General features: G+C 42.2%; 1 protein-coding gene across 8 annotated transcripts in view; it reads right to left on the bottom strand.

Annotated features, from left to right (window-relative positions):
- Positions 1–26,473, bottom strand: part of vav2 (vav 2 guanine nucleotide exchange factor) — a 230,445-nt gene that overhangs the window by 19,929 nt on the left and 184,043 nt on the right. For all 8 annotated transcript variants that reach the window (XM_072662696.1, XM_072662695.1, XM_072662693.1 and 5 more), the window contains 4 exons: positions 23,213–23,311; positions 20,818–20,886; positions 17,695–17,795; positions 2,205–2,304 (listed from right to left, as the gene is read on the bottom strand). In XM_072662696.1, coding sequence (XP_072518797.1) covers positions 2,205–2,304; positions 17,695–17,795; positions 20,818–20,886; positions 23,213–23,311 — 369 coding nt within the window. The remainder of the gene's footprint in view (positions 1–2,204; positions 2,305–17,694; positions 17,796–20,817; positions 20,887–23,212; positions 23,312–26,473) is intronic.

Consider the following 26,473-nt stretch of genomic DNA (forward strand, 5'->3'; position numbering starts at 1 on the left):
ACTAATTCAACATCCCCACAGATTAGCTGTAACTGTCCAGTTATGATTGTCCATGCACAATCTGCCTGACCACACACGTCCTCACATTCACATACAATATGAAGAGGAGAAACTGAAGGACTGTTCTTGACATTTAGCACTGAGTGAAGAGGATGTTCACCATCACAGTCTCATAATCAGTGTTTGTTATTTTCTTGAAGGACAAGATTCTGATTTTAATCCAGTGTAAGAGGCACTCCACTCACAGAGCACTCAGTGTACTGCAGCGCAAAGGCCTGCCCAATTATCCAGGCCTCCTCATGTGGCAGATAGCCATTTGATAACCATCTGCGAGTGTCAACCGCACGCAGACAACAATCCCGGTCTCTGTAGTTTCCTCCAAACTAATCCACTCTAATCTTAGCCACCTCAGATCATCTGATCCCAGTCTGTATTGCTCGATGCGTTTGGTGTGGCCCTTGCTGGCTCTGTCCATGGGACACAATAGCACTACTGTGGTCACAGACTTGGTAGTAGTAGTAGCAGTAGCAGCAGCATCTTTACTGTCTTTCTCTAGAAGAGGATTGCTAAAAAAAAGAAATAACACAATGCTTAATAACGTAGACCATTAAATTTTAACTCTGAATAGGACAAAAAGTCCTTGGATTACAGGATTTTTTTTATCCCAGCCAAAACATAGTAAGTATGTTATGGACAGGCAGTGGCCATTGCACTCAAATCTGAGGCTACTTATGTGTAGATCCACTATGTCTCATGTATTTTTGAGGGATACTTACTCTATAAGGACATCTGAACTGTACTTGACTGTATTCCTAATATTTTATTTATGTATCTTTGATGTAGAAACAGTAAGTAGATGCTCAGATGTCATTTAACAAGCCTATTTACCACCCTGTTATTTTGCCTCGGACTGAAACATGCTGATTTTTCTTTCACAGAGGATTTGAATGGGTGTTCCCTTCTGATATTTGGCTCCAGTTTGGTTCAGCTGAGGTACTCTAGCTTTAAATTTAACCAATAAGAATGATGTTCCAGTATACACTACACGGGCAAAAGTATTGGGACACCTGCTTATTCACTGTTTCTTCCTAAATCATATAAAGGATATTAAAAATGTTTATCCTGCTTCTGTCTCTACTGTCCAGAGAAGAAGGCTTTCTACGAGATTGTAAAACATTGTTGTGAGGATTTGATTGCATCCTCCAGGAGCGTTAGGGAAGTTAGGATGTTGGACAATCTCCACCCCACCTCATCCCCAACTTCCCAACTCATCCCAGAAGCATTGGATGGAGCACAAACCGTCATTCCAGAGAACACAGTTCCACTGCGCCACAGCTCAATGCTGGGGGGCTTTACACCCCTCTAGACCATGCCTGACATTAGATGTGATGCTAGGAGGTTTGTGTTTATCTGCTCCGGAGAGTCCTATTCTATTGGCGATACTCTACAAGGGCTAGATAAGCATTTGTGTCAGCAATGGGTTCAACCTAAAGTAGCTGATGGCATTCATTAGAAAGGGTGTCCACAAATATTTGGACATAGTGTATTTATTTATTGTATTTATGTTAAATGAGTTAATGTCCTAAAACGATGTAGTGTGGGATGGTCCTGTTTGAGACCAGGAGCTAAACAAGCAGATAGTCCCAGAAAGAAGAAGAAGGTGGAGAACGAAAGGCTGACAGCAGCAGTTCAGGTTCCAGCACCGTCCTGAGAGGGAGAGTGGGAGCTGCATATGTGCCTCTGGGCCCGCTCTGAGCAACTGGGACTTCTGCAGAGCCCGCTTTGGTAAATAGGTCACTGCTAACTCTTTACATAGCTCCAGTATAGCTCCACTAAATTTAGAAGATTTTAGGGAAGATGTTTGGCTTGGAGCGACGATGTCTCATAGAGTGCCAGTTTTTCTTTCGTCAGACAATCCCGACGCATGCAGTGAGCATTTGGACAAAGGAGAATTTTGACATCGTATCAAGCTGGATCAGCGCCAGCTATCAGACTGTTTAAACATCATTCCAGAGTCGATAAGTCCGCACAGCAGGAACTTGATTAAGACAAAACTGCACTGAACTGCCTCCAGTGCACTTGAGCAGCTTCAGTGATTTATGGATGAGAGGCTGTGTGTATCTCCACTGAGCTGATAAAGCTAATGAGTTTGATCAGGGCAGAATGAGGACAGGGCAGGAGGTGCTCAAGGTAAGAGAGTTTACCTCCACTTTGCTCTTCACCTCCTCCCGTGTGGCGATGAGCTCGTCTAGGGTTTTCTGGGCGTGTTCCATGTGGCTGCAGTACTGGCCGTAGATCAGGAGCCTAGAGAAGACGAGGAGTTACAGTTCAAGAACATTTTATTCATTAACGCAATTTAGGATGTGCAGTTGCATGCAAAAGTTTGGACACACTTAATCAAATGACATTTTCTTGATTTTAAGTCGGAATAAGTGCACATCCTCTACAGACAACACACTTCTGAACTAGGGCACATTACACACAGACTGGCCACTTCAATAAAACCATTTCTTTGCTTCTACACTCACTGGCCATTCTATCAGCTCCACTCACAAGTTAGGAGCACTTTGTAGTTCTATAAATACAGACTGTAGTTCATCTGTTTCTCTGCATACTCTCCTTTCACCCTGTTCTTCAATGGTCAGGACGCCATAGGACCACCACAGAGCAGGTATTATTTGGGTGGTGGGTCACTGCAGCAACACTGACATGGTGGTGGCGAGTGTATTAGTGTGTGCTGTGCTGGTACGAGTATATCAGACACAGCGGTGTTGCTGGAGGTTTTAAACACTGTGTGTGGAGCTAATAAAATGGACAATGAGCAAAGAAATAAGGAAGTCATTTGAATAAAGTGGCTGGTCGGTGTATATAGCTGTTTTTTTTTTCAACTTCTTTAGAAAAAAAACAAAATGTGATTTCAACAGGGGTGTCTAAACTTTTGCACATCATGATCCAGCATTTTGATTGTCTGTTTCAGTATGCAAGTTCCTACAACGAGTCACAATTACACTCTTAACTATAATTCAACATATTGTCGCTGTCACACAAAGCCTTGTATCTCCAGAACGGCAACATTACAACTTTCTTAACTTTTAATGGAAGCCAATGTAAAAATATTTTATTCCAAGCCATTTTGGAGCATTGGTCCACTCATTATGAAATTATGAAAATGTACATGATATAGACAAGTATTGGGACATCTGCTCATTTGTTGTTTCTTGTGAAATCAAGGGTATTACAAAGAGTTTATCCTGCTTTTGTTGGAGTAACTGTCTCTACTGTCCAGGGAAGAAGCTATCTACTATCTACTAGATTTTGGACGAGCATTGCAGTAATAATTGGATTGCATTAGAGTGACAGGAGCCTTAGTGAGGCCAGCATGTTGAATGGTCACCACCCAAACTCATCCCAAAAGTGTAGGATGGAGCATCATCCATCAATCCAGAGAACACAGTTCCACTGCTCCACAGCTCAAAACTGGGGGGCTTTATACCCCTTTAGCCCACGCCTGGCATTAGGCACAGTGCCAACAGGTTTATGTGCACCTTAAAGTAGCTAAATGTATTCATTAGAAGGGGTGTCCACAAACATCTGGACACATGCATATGCTCTGGATGATATCATAATAATACATAATAAGATAATCTAGCAAGCAAATCTCTGCTTTACAGCTTCGAATGAAGGTCAAAAAGTCAAGTGATTCAGCAGAACCACGGCAGTAAAAGCAGATCAACAATGAACCTCTATGGTGGTGAAATTGATCTTAATTGATTTGAACGAATCCTCTTGAAGATAGTCTCTTAAACCTAATTTGGGCAGTTGAGAATATCAGATGAACGCTTATTAGATTTTACAAAGGACTACTGACACAGATCAGCAGCTTGGAAGTGGATCAGAGCCCCCTCTGCCTGGAGGATGGCACCACGTGTGGCACAGATTTCCGCCACTGATTAAAGTAGGGCACTGGCATAGCTGGCAACCGCAAAATGCTTGGACACTTTTGGCAGTTCTGCCTCTTAATCATGGTCTTGCTCAGAGCAAAGTTTGCATGACAGAGTGTAATTATTGCTCTAAAAGATCCTCACTGACGACAAGCAGAGCCACACTGAAGCTTTCTGGAGAGGCTGGACTGAGAAACCAAGTTAAAGACGGCACAAAAATCTGCTTAAATCCGGTGCTCAAATCTGGCTCTATTATTTGCTAAGACTTGGTGGGGAAGCTCACATACTACAGTCAGCCACAAGGACAAGAGAGCAGGAGACAACCGACCTCTGAGGTCGAGAGTCATTTTGTAGTCGGCAACATGAGCGAATAAAAACAGGAAGCCATTTCTGTCAACAGGAAAAGAATTAATGGTGTTTTGAAAAATTGCTCCTGCTGCACCGGTGCTAAACACAAATGTCAAACTCACAAGCTGCTATATTTTGTTAGAAGTGGATATCCCCTGGATATCACTGCTACCTCTGAATAACAAAGCCATTAAGTAATTAAAATACACAAATTATCTGGCCAAATGTTTGTGGACACATGCTCATCCACTTTTTCATTAAGAACGTTAAAAAGGAGTGCGTCTCTTTTGCTGCATTAACTATTTATATTCTAGTAGGAGGCTTTCCATCAGATTACAGAATGTTGCTGTGAGAATTTGATCAGGTACTGATGTTGGATCATTGACTCTTTAAATGTCTCTCCTCAGCCCAGTCATGTGGTCCTTATACCCCTCTAGCAGACACGTGTCACTGTGCATTTGAACCCCTGTATCAGCAGTGAGTACATCTTAATCCAGCAGAATTCACTCATAAGCAGGGGTGTCCACAAACTTTTAGACACAGTGTTTTTATAAATTACCATTTTCATGCATGTTAATGTACAACAAGTTGTAGTATGTATAGTACGCTACTTTAACTATAGTTATAGTGTTGCTATATTGGGTTTAGTTATACAGTCAGCTCCATCAGTATTTAGACAGTCACACTTGTAACTTTCTTGATTTAATCATAATTGGACAAACTAACATGATCATAAATATAATGCAGATATAATTGCCAGAGTAATTTCTGCTTTAGTTTTGTCTTCATTGAGTGAAAGGCTGCACAATTGGACTGAGGTCAGGTTACTGCATAGGCCAATTAAGAACATTCAATTTCTTGGCCTTAAGAAGCCACTGGTTTGCAGTATGTCTTGAGTCATTATTCATCTGTACTGTGAATCACCATCATATCCGATTTGCAGCATTTGACTGAATCTGTTCTGAGTTCTATACTCTTCAGAATTCATCCTGCTACACCCATTAGCAGTCACATCATCAATAAACACCAGCTGCCCAGTCCACCACTGACTGCCATACCAGCCTATGCTATAACAGTGCCTCCACCATGTTTGACACATGCTGTGAAATGCTTTAGATCAGGACACTTTAAATATAAATAAAAAAGAAACAGTGGCGTTAGCTGTAGAATGGACAGTGTACTCTATCTGTAAGTGTGTGCTACTGAAAAAGGCTCAGAGTGGACCTGGAGCCCCAGTGGAGCTCACAGGGCCTCCCTATTGCTCCGCTCCCTGCCAGGACCTCCATGCCCCTGGGCTAAGCAGGCCTGATTAAAAGCTGATGTGGAGTGAGAGAGACGGCTGTGCTCCTCGAGGAGAAGGACTGATGAAGATTAATGGGAGTCCTGTTCAATTATGAGTCACAACACAGATTCAGCAGCATACAGAAAATGTAGGGGCAGGTGTCAGGAATTAGCTCTAATAACAGATGTCACAGACATAATTGGACATGAAGGTCTTTTTTATGAGCCAATTTTCAGATCAAATATGTAGGGTGGATCATAAAGTACGGAGAGCGCGAGAGCCAGTGAGAGCCAGCGAGAGAGAGAGAGAGAGTTGATAACGTTTTTCATCATTTCTATATTAAATGTACTCTAATACAGTGAGGGTCCTGACTGTCATGTTAAATATAGCTACAGTGAGTACGTGCAGTATTCGTGCACACTAAGTCTGAAGAGAGAGATTTATAGAAAGAGATTTGAGATTTAAAGTTAGTAGAGGAGGGGGGTGAGGGTTATACAGTGTTTATCCCAGTAAAGCCTGCTATGTACAGGACTCGGGACGCTTTCACCCCGAGGGCAGCCTTCATCAAACACCTCACCATGCTGGCCTCTTTCACACAGACAGTCAAGGACACGCTGGAAAACTAGGGGCATCACAGGACTTAAAGCTATTTTTACTCAGCGCCCTGTGACCATGACCTTCCTTTACCAAGCCGTTAAAAACATATACACTACCAGTCAAAAGTTTCAGAACACCCCAACCCCAGACAAGCCAGGCAAACCTGTCAAACCTCCAGTTCAAGGTCTTCTGTTCACCGTTAAAACTAATACTTGCTCCAGGGGTAAGCTTTGTGCTACTACAAGGTTATGTCACATGAGCCGCCTATCACACAAGCAGCTGTTGACTCTCAGAAACACATCTTCTGATGCTGTTGTGGATTTGACTCAGTCAGACCTTCCTGTACCACATTTCTCCAGTTCTCCTGATGGCGTAGGACAGTCTCCTCAGCACACTCTGGCTTTATCTGGAGTTTCTCTAAAGGAAAACGCTCCACTGTTAAGAATAATAAAGCTCTACCTGTGTTTCTGTGTGTCTCTTCCTAGTCATTATGAGAGCAGTCTGAGTGTAAATACTGTGGTAGAGAGAGCAGTAACACACTCTGGTCAATGCTGCGTATATACAGATACATGGTTTGTAAAGTATGCTGAAAAAGCTGTACCATTTCAGGTTCTTCACTGGACACTGGTGCTAAATTGTTAAAAAACTGGAGATATTGGGGGTGTTATAAAACCTTTGACCTGTAGTGTATGTAATATGCACACCCTGCAGTCACTCACCAACCACTGAACATCAAGGGTTCAATAAAACAAGGATGCTCTGGAATCAATCATCTGTTGTGGCACCCTAGACCATCCTTGATTCATGGCTTTTTTGGGGGATACTGGATCTCTAAATGGTCAGTATCAAAGACCCTACTTGTACTCGGTCTCTTTAATCATCAAAATCTGGACTAGGCCAAACCACACAGAAATACAAGTGTATAGTTACCCAATACACATTTAAACTGGATACTAATCCCATCACTCAAACCACTTCAGGAGGTGGTCTGAGATTCATTTGAGACACATATTGTAGCAGTGTAAACACATCCGTCTGTCCAAGACTCATCCCACAACTGAAATTCCTCCCAGTGAAACCAAAACACCAGATATTATTTACATTTAGGGCATTTAGCAGACGCTCTTATCCAGAGCGACTTACAACAGCTTTACAGTGCTTTACTGTTTACTCAAGAAAAACCTCAGCTTGTTTAAATAGACAAAAATGTTAAGATCCCTCTAATCTTAGACTCTACTAAACAGAAGTCAGTAAGGTGACCACTCTGCTATTCGCCCAAGAGGTGGGTCTTCAGTCTGCGTTTGAAGACAGCGAGCGACTCTGCTGTTCGGACACCCAGGGGAAGCTCGTTCCAACACTTTGGTGCCAGGACAGAAAAAAGCCTGGATGCATGTCTTCCGTGGATCTTAAGGGATGGTGAGTCAAGCCAAGTCATACTCAAAGGGCTCTTTTGTGCAGATCGGCTTTTGACCATCGGCATCAAGTACGGAGGGGCTGGTCCACTGTTGGCTTTGTAGGCCAGCGTCAAGGTTTTAAATCTGATGCGGGCATGACATTGACATGTAACAAGCAAACTGGCATATTTCGTCCCACATAGCAATAGCAAGATTTTAGACTGAATGACTGTATACGTATTTGACTACCAGTGTAAATGCTGATTAGGGGGAAAAAAATAAAAACTCTACATTTATCAAATATTTCCAGATCTTTCCAGGACACATGGGAAAATTGACTGTACTTAACTCAGCTGTGTTCATATGAAGCAAATTCTGAGCAAATTCTGAGCGGCTCTAACGCGAAGTTTTATCAGTTCCGCCCAGCACTACAGTCCGATCTAACCACACTGTTCTACTACAGTCTGAACTGTACATTCGCTGTGTGCTTCTCTTATTAAGATTTAATGATTTTTAACCACAGTACTCACAGTGCAGACTTCTTTAACAGGCCCACGCTCTTGTACGCAGGCCTCACACGCTGAATGCAGCACACATAATAGCAGCTAATGGAGATCATTAAAGTGCTATCAATCACGTGAGCTCATATTCTCAGAATAGGAGTGCGTCAAATGACCATAAGCAGCATGTAGCTGCTGCCACACCGCAGGGGGTGGGCTCTATAAGAAGCCAGCGCTGCAGCTTTCAACTGTTCGAGCTCAGAGTGCCAAACTCTCAGCACAAACGCCTTCACCCACCTAGCAACTCACCCCACCCCCCAGTTCACATGTCAAAAGTTAAAGGTGCTGAAATGATGAGAAATGCTGTGATTTGTGACACTGCTGTCATACTGGCTTTGGAAGACTGCCTGCGTGAAAGTGCTGCATTCTGACAACCGCAAAGGGTGCAAGAGTTCAGCCACATTTTCTCAGCAATAATTTTCATGTGATGGAGCCAGAGGAGCTCTCAGTGTCCTGGCACTTTAGACAAGTCAGGTTCTCCACACTGCTAGTACTTCAGATGAGAAGAGAACGAGAACGAGAACGAGAGTGAGAGAGAGAGAGAGAGAGAGAGAGAGAGAGAGTAGGAGGGAGGAAAGAAAAAGAATGGAGATTGAAAATGGGATTAAAATGTGCCATCAAAATATTTGAAGATCTTCTCACAACAGACAGAATGCATGCCAATTTGTCGCAACACTGTTTTAATCTCAATATTTCACAAACACACACAAAACCCTGAATCTTCCAGATGATAAAAAATTATAACTTTACAGGAGAAAAAAAAAAAATAAAATTTAAATGGAACTCAAGGCAAAATGAATTAATTCCACGTCATTCTGCATTGCATTTGCATTTCTATTGGTCCTTTCATCACGAAACTCTTCAAATTGTTCCCTTTTTCTCCCACTAGCAATGCTCCAGACCCTAGAAGAGTAAAGACTTAACACATGTCCCCCTCGATACATGCAAAACCAGCAACCCCCTCTTTTCGAAACGCATAGAGGAAAGCGCCAGGCCCTCAGCTAACAGCTGGTCCAATATAACAGAAGTACCAGCTAACAGACGCCTGTGCTGGCTAACAATGCTTAAGAGTGATGAAAGGAGAGAGCGCCATCTACCCACCCGGAGAGAGCACGGTCAGTTGCCGGTGATGGCAAAATGGCATGACCACATTAGTGAGGTCAGGATGCTGAATGAACATCACCCCACCTCATCCCAGAGGTGCTAGATGGAGCACCATCATTGTAGAGAACACAGTTCTTCCACTGCTCCACAGCTCAATGCTGGTGGGCCCCTCTACTAGCCCACGCCTTGCATTAGACAGCATGGTGCCAATAGGTTCCTGGTTATCTTCTCCAGAGAGTCCTGTGCGTGTGTGCATTTGCACATCTGTGTCAGCAATGGGTGCAACTTCAAGTAGTTGAATGCATTCATGAGAAGGGGTGTCCACAAATATTTGGACATAGATGTGTATAGTATAATATTACCTACTAGGAATGAAATGAGGTATAAAAGAATGAAGAAATTAACTAGTGAATGAATTGTTAACTAAAAGCTAGGGTCGCAGACATGCTAACGTCCCCTGGGTGCTAGCCTTTACCACTGCTACATAAACACACTCTTTAAATTCACTCTTCCGGTGCTACCGCCGGATTCCTCACATGGGTTTCTCATTATGGGAAGTCTGTCATGCATGCTATTTCAGAGAAAACACAATTTCGTCTGAACACTCCCCCTACAGCCCTCCGTCTGCCTGCGGAATAAGACTGGGGCTGCAGAGGAAAGCTCACAGTAAAGCAGAAGTGACAGGCAAAGAGCGAGGTAATAGGCTCTGACACGTGGCACTGAAAACCCCTCACCTCTGCTTAAAAACAGCCAGCAGACTCCAGCTCGCACTCCGCAGCCCAGCGGCTAACAACACTCTAACGCAGGCTCGGCTCCATCAGCAGCAAAAGTGTTTTCGAATGAGTCTCCTAAATGGTTGGACCGCGCAGTGTGAATCTTCTTTAAGTGCTGGGTGACCTTTCGCTACGCTGAAATACTGTACCTTACGCTCGTCCAGTCCTCATCCCTCTCCTTCTGCCTCTCCTCCCTCTCTGAACACAGACACTTTCAAAAAACACTGGCATTTTCCCTCTGCCATTCAGCGAGTCGGCATCCTCCACAGCTTCTCATTCATTTCATTCTGCGGAACGCGTCGCTGCAAAAGGTCACCGGGACTTACAAGAGGAGATAACAAAATTAATTAAAGTCAGCCGGGCCCTCGGAGCCGCGGATGGAGGTGTGTAGCACAGCAGGTGCCAGGCAGGCCAAATCCCCTGGCCATTTACCTCTTTGTAGAGGAGGAAGAAGGAGAAGCACACATTTCATAATGAGACACAGAAACATGTCAATCACGAGCAGAATGGCAAAGACAGTTGATGCAGTCCTGCTCTAATGGAATGAATAATCTACCAAAAATACTCGCAGCTGCTTTATGCCTAATGTCACCAAATGTAAATAGTACCACTCTCTGTCATATGCAGATTTGTGGAAGAGCACACTTTAGAGCATCATTCCATTTCAGTGAAAACACGTCTGACCTCCACGGCTCGCCCACTTTTCCTCTGAAGTGAAGATGAGCGAGAGCGTGACAGAGACAAAATATACCATATGTCCAAATGTTTGTGGACACCCCTTCTAATGACTGCATTCAGCTACTTTAAGTTGCACCCATTGCTGACACAGACACACACATAGTCTTGTCTAGTCACTGTAGATAAGTATTGTCAATAGAATTAGAATCTCTGGAGCAAATACACAGGAACCTATTGGCACCATGCTGCCTAATGCCAGGTGTGGACTAGAGTGGCATAAAGACCCCAGCACTGAGCTGTGGAGCAGTGGAAGAACTGCGTTATCTGGAATGATGGATGGTGCCCCATTCAGTTGGGAAGTTGAAAATGACGTGGGGTGGTGATCATCAAACATCTTGGCCTCACTAATGCTCTTGTTGCTGAATGCAATCAAATCCTCACAGCTACTAGAAAGCCTTCCCTAGAGCATAGAGACCGTTACTCCAACAAAAGCAGGATACACTCTTTTAAACAATCTTGATTTGGGAAAGAAACAATGAATGAGCAGATGTCCCAATACTTTTGTCTATATAGGTATGTAATGTACATGTGTAATAATACTACTAAATACTGTTCTGATTGCTCAGTTACAAAAAAACATTGTGCTCCTGATGATGAGCTAGTAGTGCTTATGTTGCTTTCATGTGCAGCACTAAAAAGAGGAAACCCGCACCAGCAGGATCTCAAACATGACATGTACATCTATTTTGTTTAACTACATTTAGGCTAAACTAGTCTATATATTATAATTATTCATTATTTAATTCATGCCACAAAGATAACTGTAATGTAATACATGCAATGTAATTACTTTTAATGATCAACATATTCATGGAATATATGTTTTTTTAATATCTTAAATAAATAAAACTAAATATTCACATTAATGGACTCTCCTCGCTAAGTATGCACAATTGTCATTATCCAAGTCAGGTTCTCTACTGAACCACTGCATCCACTAGAAAAGAAAGTTTTTTTAAAGAACCCTTCTATTAAAACATGCAGGAATACAATCAGACATCTTCAACTTTAACCCTAAACGATTTTGCTTTAGTTACAAAATAATAATAATAATAAACCTGCAGAAAGAGGGCAAGAGATATTGCCCATATACAAGGAGCTGCAGTGTGTGTTAGGTCTCGAGCTGCTGTGGCGTGCCAGAGAGCATGTTAGCTCAGGAGCCCATGGCAGGGCGGTTGAATCAGATCACCGGCTCTGGGTTAGATAAAGAAAAGAGCGCAGGCGAGAGAGGCGGTGCTGTCACGCCAGCTCTCTGGGACGCAGCCCTCAGGGCTCAGCACAGAGCCCTCTAATGAGCCAATTACCTATGCAAACTGACGCCCCGGAACAATGGAGCCGCTGCCTCGCCCTCACCCTATTCTTCAGCTGAGGCTTTTTTAAGAACAGAACACACCTCCACCATCACCCTTCAGCAATCAGATCATACTCAGATCACACACACACACACACACACACACAGGCGTGAGGTCACTGGTTTACTGTTTAAATCCATTACTACTTTTACAATACTTAAAAAATAAGATGTACTATTAACTAATAACTGCAAATTAATCTTTTCTTTAAAACGTACTTGTTGTGAGCTGATGACAAGAACCATAGTTTGATTCTAGATCTCTCGCTGATGTGCCCAAACACTGCATGAATTTATTAAATTTCATCTTCTGCAGCTCACTGGATTTAACTTCATGATGTCCTGGAATATAACTACAAATAAGACTTCACGAAAAATGAGGTTCGGACATTATTAAACAAACCAATGTAAAAAATCTAATCAAATAAAACACCCCACCCATCAGCCTCAACATTAAAACCACCTGCCTAGTATTGTATAGGTCCCCTTTGTGCCACCAAAACAGTTCTGTCCACCAATTCACTGATTGTCCTCAACTGGAGTACGTTCAGTAGGAACTGACCACTGCATACCTTGAACACCCCAAAAGACCTGCATAATGTTTTGGAGATGTTCTAGCCATCAGAGTTTGGTTCTTGTCAAAGCACTAACAGCACAGACTTTTCATCTCTTGGCAGGTGCCACTATAACCATATCAAAGTTATTCACTCCATCTGTCAGTGGTTGCAGCTCATGTATATTTTTCTCACCTTTTCTCACACAAACGTGATAAAAAAGCTTTTAAATACCGAGCTAAAGCAAGCTGAAACCTTCTCACTGTAGTTGGCGAGAGAGAGAGAGACTGGCTGTGAGGGAACATTCTCGGTGAGCTGCTGTCAGCTTGTGCCTTCATTAAGAAAGCCAAACCCATGATTACCACTTCCTCCACCCCAGCAGGGTGGAGAGCACTGCTCTGCAACTCTATGCAAATCCAGCCTCTGCCCTGCAGCTGCACAATTCACTCACACTGACACACACATCTCTGCAGTGCTTATCACATCCTGCAAACTAATCCACTCCAGCTCACAGCCCATTTACCCTTCTACCATCAAGCACAACAGATATGAAATCGAAGGTAGAACTGAAGAGCAGGAAGGAAATATGACGCCTAAAGGAGAGAGGTGAGAAGATAAAGGGACAGTGACTGTGTGATCGTGTGTGTGAGAGCAGGAGAGCAGAGGTGGAGGGTGACTAGAAGAGGATAAGCCACACTATTTCCATCACTGTTGCAGATGATATACAGAAAGTGTCAGTTCAGACACTGGTGCAACTTTTCTCAAGTTTAACGACTGGCAGGAAAATGTGCTACTGCCAGCTGCAACTACTCCAGTTGATGGACTGATTTTGATGTAATCTCACTTCCCTTCAGTCTCATCTCTCATTACATGCAGCTCTGAGAACTGGGATACAGTAATGATGGATCTTTATGATCCATAAAACCACTTTACTACTGTAGCATCCAGCCAATTAAGCTAATTACAGGTTACTACTCTCACAACAGTCCTCATCAACATAATGCACCACACTACTCAGAGCTCTTCTGTATGCAGTACCATTCGAGACACTTCTATTGCATTTGGGGGATGTAAAAATGGTGCAAGAATTCTAATGTCAATCAAAACAAACCTTCAACTAAGGAGCCAAAGATTGTGTGTGCAGGTATCTCACATCTCTTTAGGAGGTAGTAGGTAGTAGCTTGATTTCGTTTGAATTTTTCCAGACATAATTACTATACCTAGTATTTCTAGGGCCTATACGCTGATGATGTCTGGTGAAGACCCCCAGTGAGCAGCCAACGGCGACAGTGGCAAGTAAAACTCCCTAAGAGCTGGAGGAACCCGACCCATCCTCCTCTGGTCAGAACTGTTTATAAATTACTGATAAAAGTCACCGAACCAGACTGTTCTAGGTGGGTGTGCAGCTGGTCTGGCATGGGTGGTGGGGGAGCCTGGTGGTCTGAATGGTGGGTGACAGCTGGTCTGACACAGGTAGAGGGTACCCTAGTAGTCAGTCTTCCAGCAGGTCAGGCTGGATGAGCCCTAAAGGCCTGTATGTGAGCCCATACTTCTATTTCTTACCCTCAAACCACTTATATTTACAGTAGTTAATCATTTATAGACCTGATTTATTAATAGCAGTCACTGAATTGTTTATTTTAGATACTGAAACCTTTGAAGTAATCACTGAATCATTTATAATAGACACTGAATCCTTTATAGCTGTCATTGAATCATTTGTTCAAAGCAGTTACTGAGTCATGTGTATTACTTACTGAATCATTTACAATAGATCTTGAATCCTTTACAGCAGTCACTGAATCATTATAACAGATACTGAATCAGCTGTAGTGCATATTAAATAATTTATAGTACATACTGAATCCCCTTATAGCAGTCACTGAATCACTTGTCCAAAGCAGATACTGAATCATTTGTTCAAAGCAGTTACTAAATCACGTTACTCATTAAATCATTTACAGTAGATTTTGAATCCTTTATAGCAGTTACTGAATCATTTGTGTTACTTATTACATAATTTACAGTACATATTGAATCCTTTATAGCAGTTACTGAATCATTTGTGTTACTAATTAAATCGTTTACAGTAGATACTGAATCCTTTATAGCAGTCACTGAAGAATTTGTCCAAAGCAGATACTGAATCATTTGTTCAAAGCAGTTACTAAATCACTTACGTTACTCATTAAATCATTTACAGTAGATATTGAATCCTTTATAGCAGTTACTGAATAATTTGTGTTACTTATTACATAATTTACAGTAGATATTGAATCCTTTATAGCAGTTACTGAATAATTTGTGTTACTAATTACATAATTTACAGTAGATATTGAATCCTTTATAGCAGTTACTGAATCATTTGTGTTACTTATTACATAATGTACAGTAGATATTGAATCCTTTATAGCAGTTACTAAATCATTTGTGTTACTAATTAAATCGTTTACAGTAGATACTGAATCCTTTATAGCAGTTACTGAATCATTTGTGTTACTAATTAAATCGTTTACAGTAGATATTCAATCCTTTATAGCAGTTACTGAATCATTTGTGTTACTAATTAAATCGTTTACAGTAGATACTGAATCCTTTATAGCAGTTGAATCATTTATATCAGATACTAAATCAGCTATAGTAGTATTTATTAAATCATTTATAGTACATACTGAAACATTTATATTACTTACTACTTTATAATATATATCAAATCATTTAAAGCAGTTAATGAATAATTTTAGTAGATAAAGAATCATTTATAGTAGTTACTGAATAACAGGTCTTAAAATGAAAACTCAAAATACAGCTAAGATTCAATCAACTACTAACAATGCTACTACAGCTACACTACATTAGTGACTGTTTTCTAGTTCATGCTATGGCTTCAGGCTCAAAGCCGAGAAAGAAGGTAATGTTTTGAACATTATGTACAGCAAGTTTAGGCTCCAGAATTTGTTTTACATACATTTTTACATAGATGTTTTATATTTTAAAGATATATATATATCAAACTAAATCCAGCCTTACTGGATACTGTTCTACAACACTGGTCCTGGAGGCCCACTGTTTAGAATATTTAGTGCTTTCCCTGCTCCATATTATAAACTAACCCACGAATTACGGTGGGAGTGTCAGAATAGGGCAAACTCAAAAATGTGCAGGGCTCCGGGACCCACGGTCATTAGCCATTCAACAGAAACATGTAGACGGCTAATAGAGATATGCTGTAATATGCACCTAATAAGACTGCTTGCTCTGTGGGAGTGGGAGCTCTGCAGCTATGTCCGAGCTCATCACAGAGAGCCCAGTGCAGACAGACTAAATCAAGTATCACTTGGGCTGCTTAATAAACCATAGACCTGCAAGAGCCAAGTTAAGATCTCTTTTGAGATCTTAAGAGGATTTGTACATTCTAACAACCAGCAAGTACGAGGGTGAGCAGTTTCATTAGCTGTTGTCTTGGAGGGTTGCTGCAGGAATAACAGTGATTGTGCTGAACACAGCAGGACCAGGCGTCAGTGTGGTAGGCAAAAGGAAAGGACACACCGGCTCTCAATAAAAGGCTGATGACATGGAGCAAGTAGTGAAGCATGGGAAGAATTAGCTGACTGCTATCTTGTCCTTTAGTCATGCCTCACTGCTCAGAGAACCCAGAGATTGGCAGTGTGTGTGTGTGTGTGTATATATATATATATATATATATATATATATATATATATATATATATGAGTGTGTGCACGCTGATTCAGCAGTTGTCTTAGACCAGTGACCGGTAGCACTATGGACCTATATGCAATATAAATGATTCTTTAGAAGGGGAAACAGTGTCAGGTCACACTGCTGTTTGTGTATTATAAAGCTATGAGTGCGTTCACCTACCTTGGTTGGTCCAAACCAAAAAAAGTAGGTGTGAAAGGTGCCTCGGACCACAGTCTAGACCAAAAGACCAAAGTTTGGTCAGACGAAAAGAGGTCAAAGGGTTCGGAGGATCAAACTGAACCACGGTTGGGTTGGTTTGCAGGGTGAAAACTGCAATGGTTCAGATTTCAGGGTCAATTACAGAGCGCTGAGGCAGGCTATTATCACCCATTTAACAATGGAAGAAGCGTGAAGGAGGCAAAACTGAGCAGTGGGAGCACATGCAGAGAAGTCAACTTGAAAAATACATACACTATATGGGCAAAAGTACTGGGACACACCCTTTAACACTGAATCCAGATGTTTCACTCAGTCCCACAGGTGTATAAAATCAAGCCCCTAAGGCCATTCAGTCTGCCTTTCTTCCACACATTAGTATAAGAATGGGTGGTTTTAGAGAGCTCACTGAACTCCAGCATGGTTCTGTATGTAACAGGAGACACCGCTGCAACAACAATAAGTCAGCTGGTGAAATTTCCTCCCTCCTAGATCTTCCTCCATCAGCTGTGAGTGGATTTATTGAACAGTGGAAGCGTTTAGGAGGAACCACAGAGAGCAGCTCAGCCACCGAGTGCCTGTTAGACCATGTAAAGTTACAGAGCGGGGTCAGGGCCGAGTGCTAAGCTCAGAGCACAGTGCAGAAAAGTCTCCAACACTGCTGACTCAATAACTGCAGAGCTCCAAACCTGCTGCTGTTAGAGCCGTAAAGGAGAACCAGCTCCATATTAATGCCTATGGGTTTAGAATGGGAGGTCACAATAGCTTCTATAGGTTTCATGTGTAAGTGGTCATTCACAAACCAATCAATGTCAAGTATAGCGAGATACATAAAGCTCATGAAGGTGATGAGACCTGGATGTGGGTATATCATGCAAAGCTCTTTAGTGTGATCGCTCAACTCCAGTGTGAAACCAGAACTAACCGTATCAAACGTGCACAATTTAGCAAAAACATGAACCTTGGTTCAGACTTTGCTCCAGGTGTGGAAACACCCTAAAAGACTGATGATGGAGTAATACTCCACATTATTGTTTCCTGCTGGATTCACTCCTCCACCCACCCTGTCTTGCTTCCTCCAGCTCTCTCTCACACAAAACACACACACACACAATAAAATGTAACTGCACTGACCTCTCCTTGAAGTCTATGAAGATCTTTCCGAGGCCATTGCCTCCGCTCACCATGTTCAGGTCAATGGCTCTCAGCAGGGCAAAATGGACTTTAATGATATCCTACAGAAAATGACAGTGTCAGGGTCATCCACACTATAACCCAGTGTATGACTGAGAGTAGGGTTATCACAGTCTCACCATCATTACACATGAAGTCACTTTTCTGAGCTCACTGGGGATACTGTGCATGCATGTTTTATTACAAAGAGAGTACGATTCGTCCTGAAGTCAGAATTACAAGCACCTCACGTTCAAGTGCGTTGTTATCGGAGCCACATTACACATGACGGCTAATGAAACGTATAGCACTGTTCTATAGCTCTATAGGTAAACGTGCATAGATTTCAGATGAAAATAATGAGCACTAACAGCCATTAACAACAGCTGCACAATTACAAATAATAGAATTATGTACTATCCAATACTGGCAATACAATTATCTCAGACTTGAGGGGTGTTCATTTGCAACTTCGCAAAGTCGGGAACGTGTATTTGCCGTAATTCTAATAAAGCGTGAATGCAGCACAAATCACAGGAAAGACTAAATATTGTCATATTAAAATGCCCTCAAGTAGCATAAGGGTGCAGATCAACCCCTACTGTTAACTACACTCTTAAGGAAAGGTGCTACAAAGGGTTCTTTGAGCAATGACATAAAAGAACCAATTTTGTTCACATAAAAAAACATGTCTGGATAAGAGTGTCTGCTAAATGCATTAAATGTAAATGTAAAATGTCTTTAATAGGGATGTGCAAGTATGAGGGACCATCACCTGAGTTAAAGGGTCCTTTGTCAATTTAAAGATTCTTAAAAATGTTATTCCTTCCATGTGAACTGAACCACACGTGATTCTTCTTTGGCTGGAGTATTTAATTTACATTCAATAAGAATTTTTTTTGGATCGCAAATTACCCAACCTATACATTTTCTCCCTCATCAGATGCAACGCTCTCCACAATGGGAGGGTGAAGACTGACACACGCCTTCACCGACACGTGCACAGCCAGCCACTGTCTCTTTTTTTCAGGCCGCTGACGCAACGTCACAGGGCGACCAGTGCGCCTGAAGGAAAGCACAGTGTACTCGGCTCTAATGCATCAGCCAGTAGACGCCAGTGCTGGTCAGCATTGCACTGGAGAGATGTGGTGAGACTGTTCCATCTACCCACCCTGGAGAGAGCAAGGCCAACTGTGCTCTCTCTGGGCCCCCAGTTGCCGATGGCTAGCATCATCGCCAGAAAGACTGCTTCAAAAAGAAATATTTCTCAATAGTTTATAGGTGCAGGTCCCGAAAGGACAGTGCCTATAAGAGACATCTGTTCTATGGCACCGTACAAAGAATCCTTTGTAGCGCGATTATTTTTAGGAGTGAATACAAAGAAGGTAGTGGCAAATGTGTGTGTGGGTGTTTATTGATATGTGTAAATGCACCTCTAAACGCTCTGGATTACCATTTTTATTACCCATTATTTGTCACTGAATCGCAGTAAACAAATGCTAAATTAGCCTTATTACCAGCTCTGGTGGCACTTTATTTGGAGTGGTGCTTTTTTAGATGAAATAAACGCTCATCAGATTGTCAGTAACAGATCAACATCATCTCAGTGATGGAGCAGCACCTGAACATTCAGTAGATCACAGACACTTTTACTGAAGACGTTTACTGAGTTCAGCTGTTCTTCACGTTACTCACAGAGACCAGGTTCAGATCTGTAGATGTTCACCTGAGAAACTATTGATCATCTAACAGCTCTAACAGAGATCATCTCAAACAGCTGCTACAGACCTGCTGCTGCTCACACCAGTCTGGAACCGCAACATAACTGGATTAGGTTCTGGGTTGAGGTTAGGGTTAGGATTAGGGCCAGGATGAGGTTTGGGATTAGGTTCTGGGTTGAGGTTAGGGTTAGGATTAGGGCCAGGATGAGGTTTGGGATTAGGCTCTGGATTGAGAATAGGGTTAAGATTAGGGCCAGGATGAGGTTTGGAATTTGGTTCTGGGTTGAGGATAGGGTTAGGATTAGGGCCAGGATGAGGTTTGGGATTAGGTTCTGGGTTGAGGTTAGGATTAGGATTAGGGCCAGGATGAGGTTTGGGATTAGGTTCTGGGTTGAGGTTAGGATTAGGGCCAGGATGAGGTTTAGGGTTCGGTTCTGGGTTAAGGTAGGGTTTGGATTAGGGCCAGAATGAGGTTGGGGATTAGGTTCTGGATTGAGATTAGGGTTAGGATTAGGGCCAGGATAACGTTAGGGATTAGGTTCTGGGTTGAGGTTAGGGTTAGGATAAGGGCCAGGATGAGGTTTGGGATTAGGTTCTGGGTTGAGGTTAGGATTAGGGCCAGGATGAGGTTAGGGTCAAGTTTTAGTTTGAGGGTTAGGATTAGGATTAGGGCCAGAATGAAGTTAGAGATTAGTTTCTGGGTTGAGATTAGGGTTAGGATTAGGGCCAGGGTGAGGTTTGGGATTAGGCTCTGGGTTGAGGTTAGGGTTAGGATTAGGGCCAGGATGAGGTTTGGGATTAGGTTCTGGGTTGAGGTTACGGCTAGGGCCAGTCAGGGCCAGGGCCAGTCAGGTTTTAGATTGAGGTTAGGGTTAGGATTAGAACCGGGGTTAGGGTTGAGTTTTGGGTAAGGCTGGGTTAGGTGTTGTTTAATGGAAGCGAGGTATTAAGTCTACTTGATGAACAGATGAACAGTAAATCTACTGAATCAACAGAACATCAGTGTTTTCAAATGCTTCACTGCTGCTACTGCACTGCTATGCTGTTTATTTTTTTATTATTTATTGAAAGAGTTTATTAATCATCTACATAGAACCGCTCCTAATAAAGTGCCACCATGCCTTTTATTGTTTAGAATATCAATACTGAATTCTAAATACACTTCAATTTCTTGCATATAATTAATACCTTTATTATAAGATTACATAACGGTGTACATAAACATCCCAGTGAAATATTGATATCTTATACAACTATGTAATCTGTAACCTACATATTGGCTAACATACAGAATAGGAACAGAAAACATCATAAAAGCTTCAGACTCTGTGTCTTTTCTAGCACAGAATGAAAGTACACTCACCTCTAGATTAACAAAGATGGCTTCCATCTCCTGTGGAGTTAAGACTTGCTTCAGGGGAATCATGTAACTCTGGGGAAACAAACAGAGCAGGAAATCTGAGCTTCGTTTCTGGATGAAGTAGTGTTTAGTGTTGATGTGGAGGAACAGTGGGATGTGCTGCAGGTTATGTGGAGGAGTTGGATATTAGGACACAGTTAGCTGTAGTTTCTCAGATACTGCACAGCTGCTTAAGCGCTGGCTCCTCAGCAGCCGAAACTAAGGCAAAGCCTGCAAATCCTCCCGAAGCTTTCGCATTCACTTTCCCTGATCAAACGTTGCTTACAGTAAAAGACTCCGGGGCCTGTTGTGTTGAGGGGAATCAGCGCCAACTAAAGAGAAAGCAAGCTTTTGATTGTTGCTGCTAGAACAGAACCGTGTGTCTTAGAAGGATGATGTTTTAAAATCATGTAGATTTTATTCCAAGTGACTCTGGGAAGTTCTACACAGTGTAAAAAAAAAAAAAGAAAAGAAAAGAAAGAAATTAAGGCTTTGATACAACATTGACTAAATGTTTAGACTGCAATACTGTAAATCCTTCAAACAGCATGAACCCTGAGTATTCCTGACAAACGAATCGACTCATTTATCTCAGCTGGGATGTAATGAGGAGATTACATGTGGGAGCATTTTATTGACACATTTGGTTCAATTATGGCAAAATGAATCAAATGATCATTGGGGGCTCATTGTTGCCCGTTTATGAGCGCCTGTTTGGCTTGTTGAGCAAACAAAGCCTGTGTGCTCGAATAATGGAAACAGTGAGGGTCTCTTGCTGTCTATCCCGTCTATCATGATTGAAACTCATCACCTCACCATAGCGCAACCAGACAGTTTTATTACAGGATCATCAGAGCAGATCTTGACTGTGTGTGTGTGTGTTTAAGAATGAGTGGAAGAGCAACAGAGAGAATAATAACAGATTATACATTATACATGTGTGTGTAAGGGTGCATAAGTAATGCCTGGAGGACTCACTCAGGCTTCTTGCCGATTGTATTGATCTGCTGAGAGGACATCTGTATTGTCTCATTAAGCTCTGAGTGTCAGACAGATTTACTGTTGGGGAGACTAGGCAGGTGTGAGCCACTCTCACGGTCTCCCTCAGTCTCCATTCCTTTTCTGTCCATTATAAAAACTTCCTTCTGGGGTCATATTTGTCTTTTTTAGCCAGTGGTTGAACTGGAAAATATGTTCAGGGGTGGGATGGTGGGCTTAAACGAAGGTTTGGAAGGTAAGTAATTAAGTACTTGCATTGTGGCCACTGCAGTAGCTGAGTGCTAACACACTGGTTTCGATATAGCAACATTAGGTAGTAATTGTACCTTAAATGACAGCTTCAGAATGGTGTTGGTGCTCCACTAACTGCCACTATGGAACTTTGGTGGAGCTGCACGAGACTTCTCACCAGAACTGAGTAAAGCTGCGGTCACACTGGGTTTTTGCATTTCGCTTCACCTCACAAAATGGGAATAGTTGCAACCGGGGCAGTAAATCAGCAGTAATTACCATCTAATCCCACCTCTCCACTGACTGTGTACCATGCTTGCTTGTGTTGTATTTTGTAATCTGCACAAAATACAGTACAGAGCAATATTAGTTCACCACAATTAATTAAACAGAGTCTGACTGCTGTTTAGCGCTGCGTCACCAGGGTCATATTAGTGTAAAATCGTGTACAATTACTCTACCGCTTCAGTCCACATGCTTCTTTACCTTTCAGTGATTGTTCTGTATCTCTCAGCTTGTCAACAATTGCACGTGTACAGCTGTCCATGAAGGGGAGCTCAAAGCTTGATTCATAATTACACTCCACAACTGTAGGGGGAGCCCCAGAGCAAAAATACAAATTGTCACATAAAGCTGCTTTAACATGCTTATACTGTGCTGAAAAGTAAAAAAAATATTTATTATGAAAGGCACTGTATTATTAAAACATTTCGCCAGTGTAAATTTAATAATCAAATGTTTGACAAATTCGTTTTTTGTGGAACCTGCACCTTCTGTCTATCCAAGGCAACTTGCTACATAGATCTCAAATACAGACAGTGGACATCCGATGTGATGATCATCTGACGACATTGGAAAAGTGGAATAATTTACAAGAGGAATGATTGATGTCCTTGTTCCAGCATCCCCTGGCACCACCCTTCAAAATCTATGTCTGCAACCCACTATCATGCCCGATTTTAGCCACACCTGATTTCCTCCGTTAGTGACATCCTCTCCTATTTTTTCATCTCATTTCATTCTCTCCTCCAGTCAGACCTCATCTCCGCTCAGAATGTCACCGTGACCTTGCCCTCCCTCTGGGCTCTCCGCAGCGCTGCAGAAAAACTCTCAGCCTGCACACACTCACCTTCTCAATGTCCTCCAGTGTCTTGTAGTACTTCGCCTCCGTCTCCTGGATCTCCACCAAGCAGCAGTTCCTCTTGTCATCCTCAGTCATGCCCATTTTCTGTGATGAAAAGAGTAAGCACACAAACACACAATGCTGTAGGCCATTCTGCAGGTGAAAAAACTGCTCGTTTTCTCAATGCCAAGAGCCAGAATAATAGAGGAACTGCTACGTTTTTGGGAGGAAGCGGACCAAAGGCAGCAACAGGAAAAGACAAAGTGGGACAAAGAATATTGGACAAAAACAGAAAGCCGATACAGATGCAATGGATCACATTTGACAGAGACTAAAGATCGGCCTACGCTGCAAACAAGAAAAACTGAAAAAAGGTTGGGGAAACAACTCACAAGGCCGTAACTAAGACACTGAAGGGAGAGAAAATTCAAAATCATGGATTCACTGTAGATAAATGCACGTCGGATCACTTAGCGATTGATAAGAGCATCTCGCTGGCAGTGGCTGTGGTAAGCTGAAGATGGGGCTCGCAGTAGTCAGGATCGGTGTGTGCAGTCCTGCATGTTTGAGCCACCTTAAGAACAACCGTCATTATTTATTATTCTCTGGTCTGTACTGTGTTGTGTTGTCTGTCCGCACTTGTTTGTTTGTGTTGCACTTGTGTTCTGTATGCACTGTCTATGTTGCACCATGGTCCTGGAGGAACGTTGTTTCGTTTCACTGTGTACTCTGTATGTAGTTGAAATGACAATAAAACCCACTTGACTTGACTTGACTTGAACAACAGCCTCCCCACAGAAACACATCCCACTTTGCTGTTCTCGACTAGTCTTGAACAGTTAGTAAAATGGGCAATATTAAACACAAGCTGTCTGAGGGTAATTTTAACTATCTGATGTTAGTTACATTGTACAGACAGTGTTCATGAACTCAGGTCTTCATCATATGATGTAGCAATATCAGTAACCTACAGCTAGCTAACTGCTAACCTGTGCTTCTGAATTAGAGGTCACTCTCATACAAAACTTCACATTGGCAGCCAACGTCTTGTGAGGGGTTTCCTTTGGAAAGAGTCTCTCTGAGTCTGTAAAGAAAGCGGTTTGAGGAAGTTAAGTTAGCTAGGATGACCATAGGGTGACCATCCTCTATAAGGCCCGCCTTCTCACCACCACTATTGGTCTACATGCAACCACTGGTTAAACTGCTTCCCACCACAGCTGATAGCTCAGCCTGAAAATCAGTCTGATAAACACAAATCACATTTTAAAGCTACATTACAAATGCAGTGTAACAGGGTGGTAAAAGAGTAAATGTTTATGTTTTAATGTTTATTATCATACCTACATGGTATTGGAGATATTTAACTCCCTCCTACCCTCTCTTTCACACACACACACACACACACACACACACACACACACACACACACACACACACGGGCCTAACCATGACAGATCACAAATTACACCAAGCCATTTTAATAAAACAGTGTGGACTTTGACTTTAGGGTGGTGGCTAATGTGTATTTTTCTCCTACAGTTAAAGTACAGTATATTAATAGTATATCAATATTATATATAGCCGTAGCACCAGAGTTTAGCTACGCTACAAACAATGTAGAGGAACACAAGTAGCTGATTGGTATTTTGTCAGATCTGATGTCACCTAAGCCATACATAAAATGCATAGGAGACCAGCATCATTCTTTCTTTGCCAGTTCTTCATAAATTAATCAGAAAACTGTAGATTACAGTTATAAGAGCATTATGAAGATGAGTAGACAGGGGCTTTAAATCAAACACAAGAACAGTGGCAAACTCCGTCCCGTAGCGCACAGTCTGGCTGATGAAATGTAATCCTGGCCCTGTCGCTAATAGCTGGGCTGCTTTTGAGACAGCAGTGGGCCGAGAGCAAGGAGGCTCAGATGTGGGCCAAAGCTCTAATGAACATCTGGGTCTGCTGCACACACATAGTACAACATCTGGGGTCAGCAGCCACCTCAGCCAAGGCAGCCAGCCTGCACATCCATAAACATCTACCATCAGAAAACCAGAGAAACAAGACAGAGGGGAAAAGAGTGAGCGAGAAAGTGAGAGAGAATGAGAGCGATAAAGTGAGAGAGAATGAGAGTGAGAAAGTGAGAGAGAATAAAAGTGAGAAAGTGAGAGAGAATGAGAGTAAGAAAGTGAGAGAATAAAAGTGAGAGAGAATGAGAGTAAGAAAGTGAGAGAGAATGAGAGTGAGAAAGTGAGAGAGAATATGAGTGAGAAAGTGGAAGAGAATATGAGTGAGAAAGTAAGAGAGAATGAGAAAGTGAGAGAGAATGAGAAAGTGAGAGAGAATAAGAGTGAAAAAAGTGAAAGAGAATGACAAAGTGAGAGAGAATAAGAGTGAGAAAGTGAGAGAGAATGAGAAAGTGAGAGAGAATAAGAGTAAGAAAGTGAGAGAGAATGAGAAAGTGAGAGAGAATAAGAGTGAGAAAGTGAGAGAATGAGAGTAAGAAAGTGAGAGAGAATGAGAGTGAGAAAAAGAGGGCGAATGAGTGAAAAAGTGAGAGCGAAAGAGTGAGAAAGTGAGAGAATGAGAGTGAGAAAGTTAGAAAATGAGAGTGAGAAAGTGAGCGCGAATGAGAGTGAGAAAGTGAGAGAATGAGAGTGAGAAAGTGAGCGCGAATGAGAGTGAGAAAGTGAGAGAATGAGTGAGAAAGTGAAAGAATGAGAGTGAGAAAGTTAGAAAATGAGAGTGAGAAAGTGAGCGTGAATGAGAGTGAGAAAATGAAAGAGAATAAAAGCGAGAATGAGAGAGAGAGAGAAGGTGAGAGAATAAGAGAGAACGAGAGTAAGAAAGTGAGCGAGAACAAGACAGAACAAAAGAGAGTGAGAAAGTGAGAAAGTGAGGGAAAACGAGAGCAAGAACAAGAGAGTGTGAATGGGAGAGAGAATGAGAAACTATGAGTATGAGAGAACAGAGTGAGAAAGTGAGAAAGAGAACACGAGAGTGAGAAAGTGAGATTGAAACAGAATGAGTGAGAAAGTAAGAATGAATGAGACAGAACAAGAGAGAGCGAGAGAAACTGGGAGGGGAAACAAGAACGAGAAAGTGAGAGAGAATGAGACAGAATGAAAGAGTAAGAAAGTGAGAGTGTGTTCTCCAGCAGGCCTTCACTTCACAGCGCTGCCCACAGCTGAGCTCCACACGGTCGTGTTTGGTTGGGTGTGGATGTTTTAGGTCTCACATGCGTGACTGGCTTTTACAGACAGCCCCCGG

The sequence above is a fragment of the Salminus brasiliensis genome, chromosome 18 (genome assembly GCF_030463535.1).
Source record: "Salminus brasiliensis chromosome 18, fSalBra1.hap2, whole genome shotgun sequence".
Classification (NCBI taxonomy): domain Eukaryota; kingdom Metazoa; phylum Chordata; class Actinopteri; order Characiformes; family Bryconidae; genus Salminus; species Salminus brasiliensis.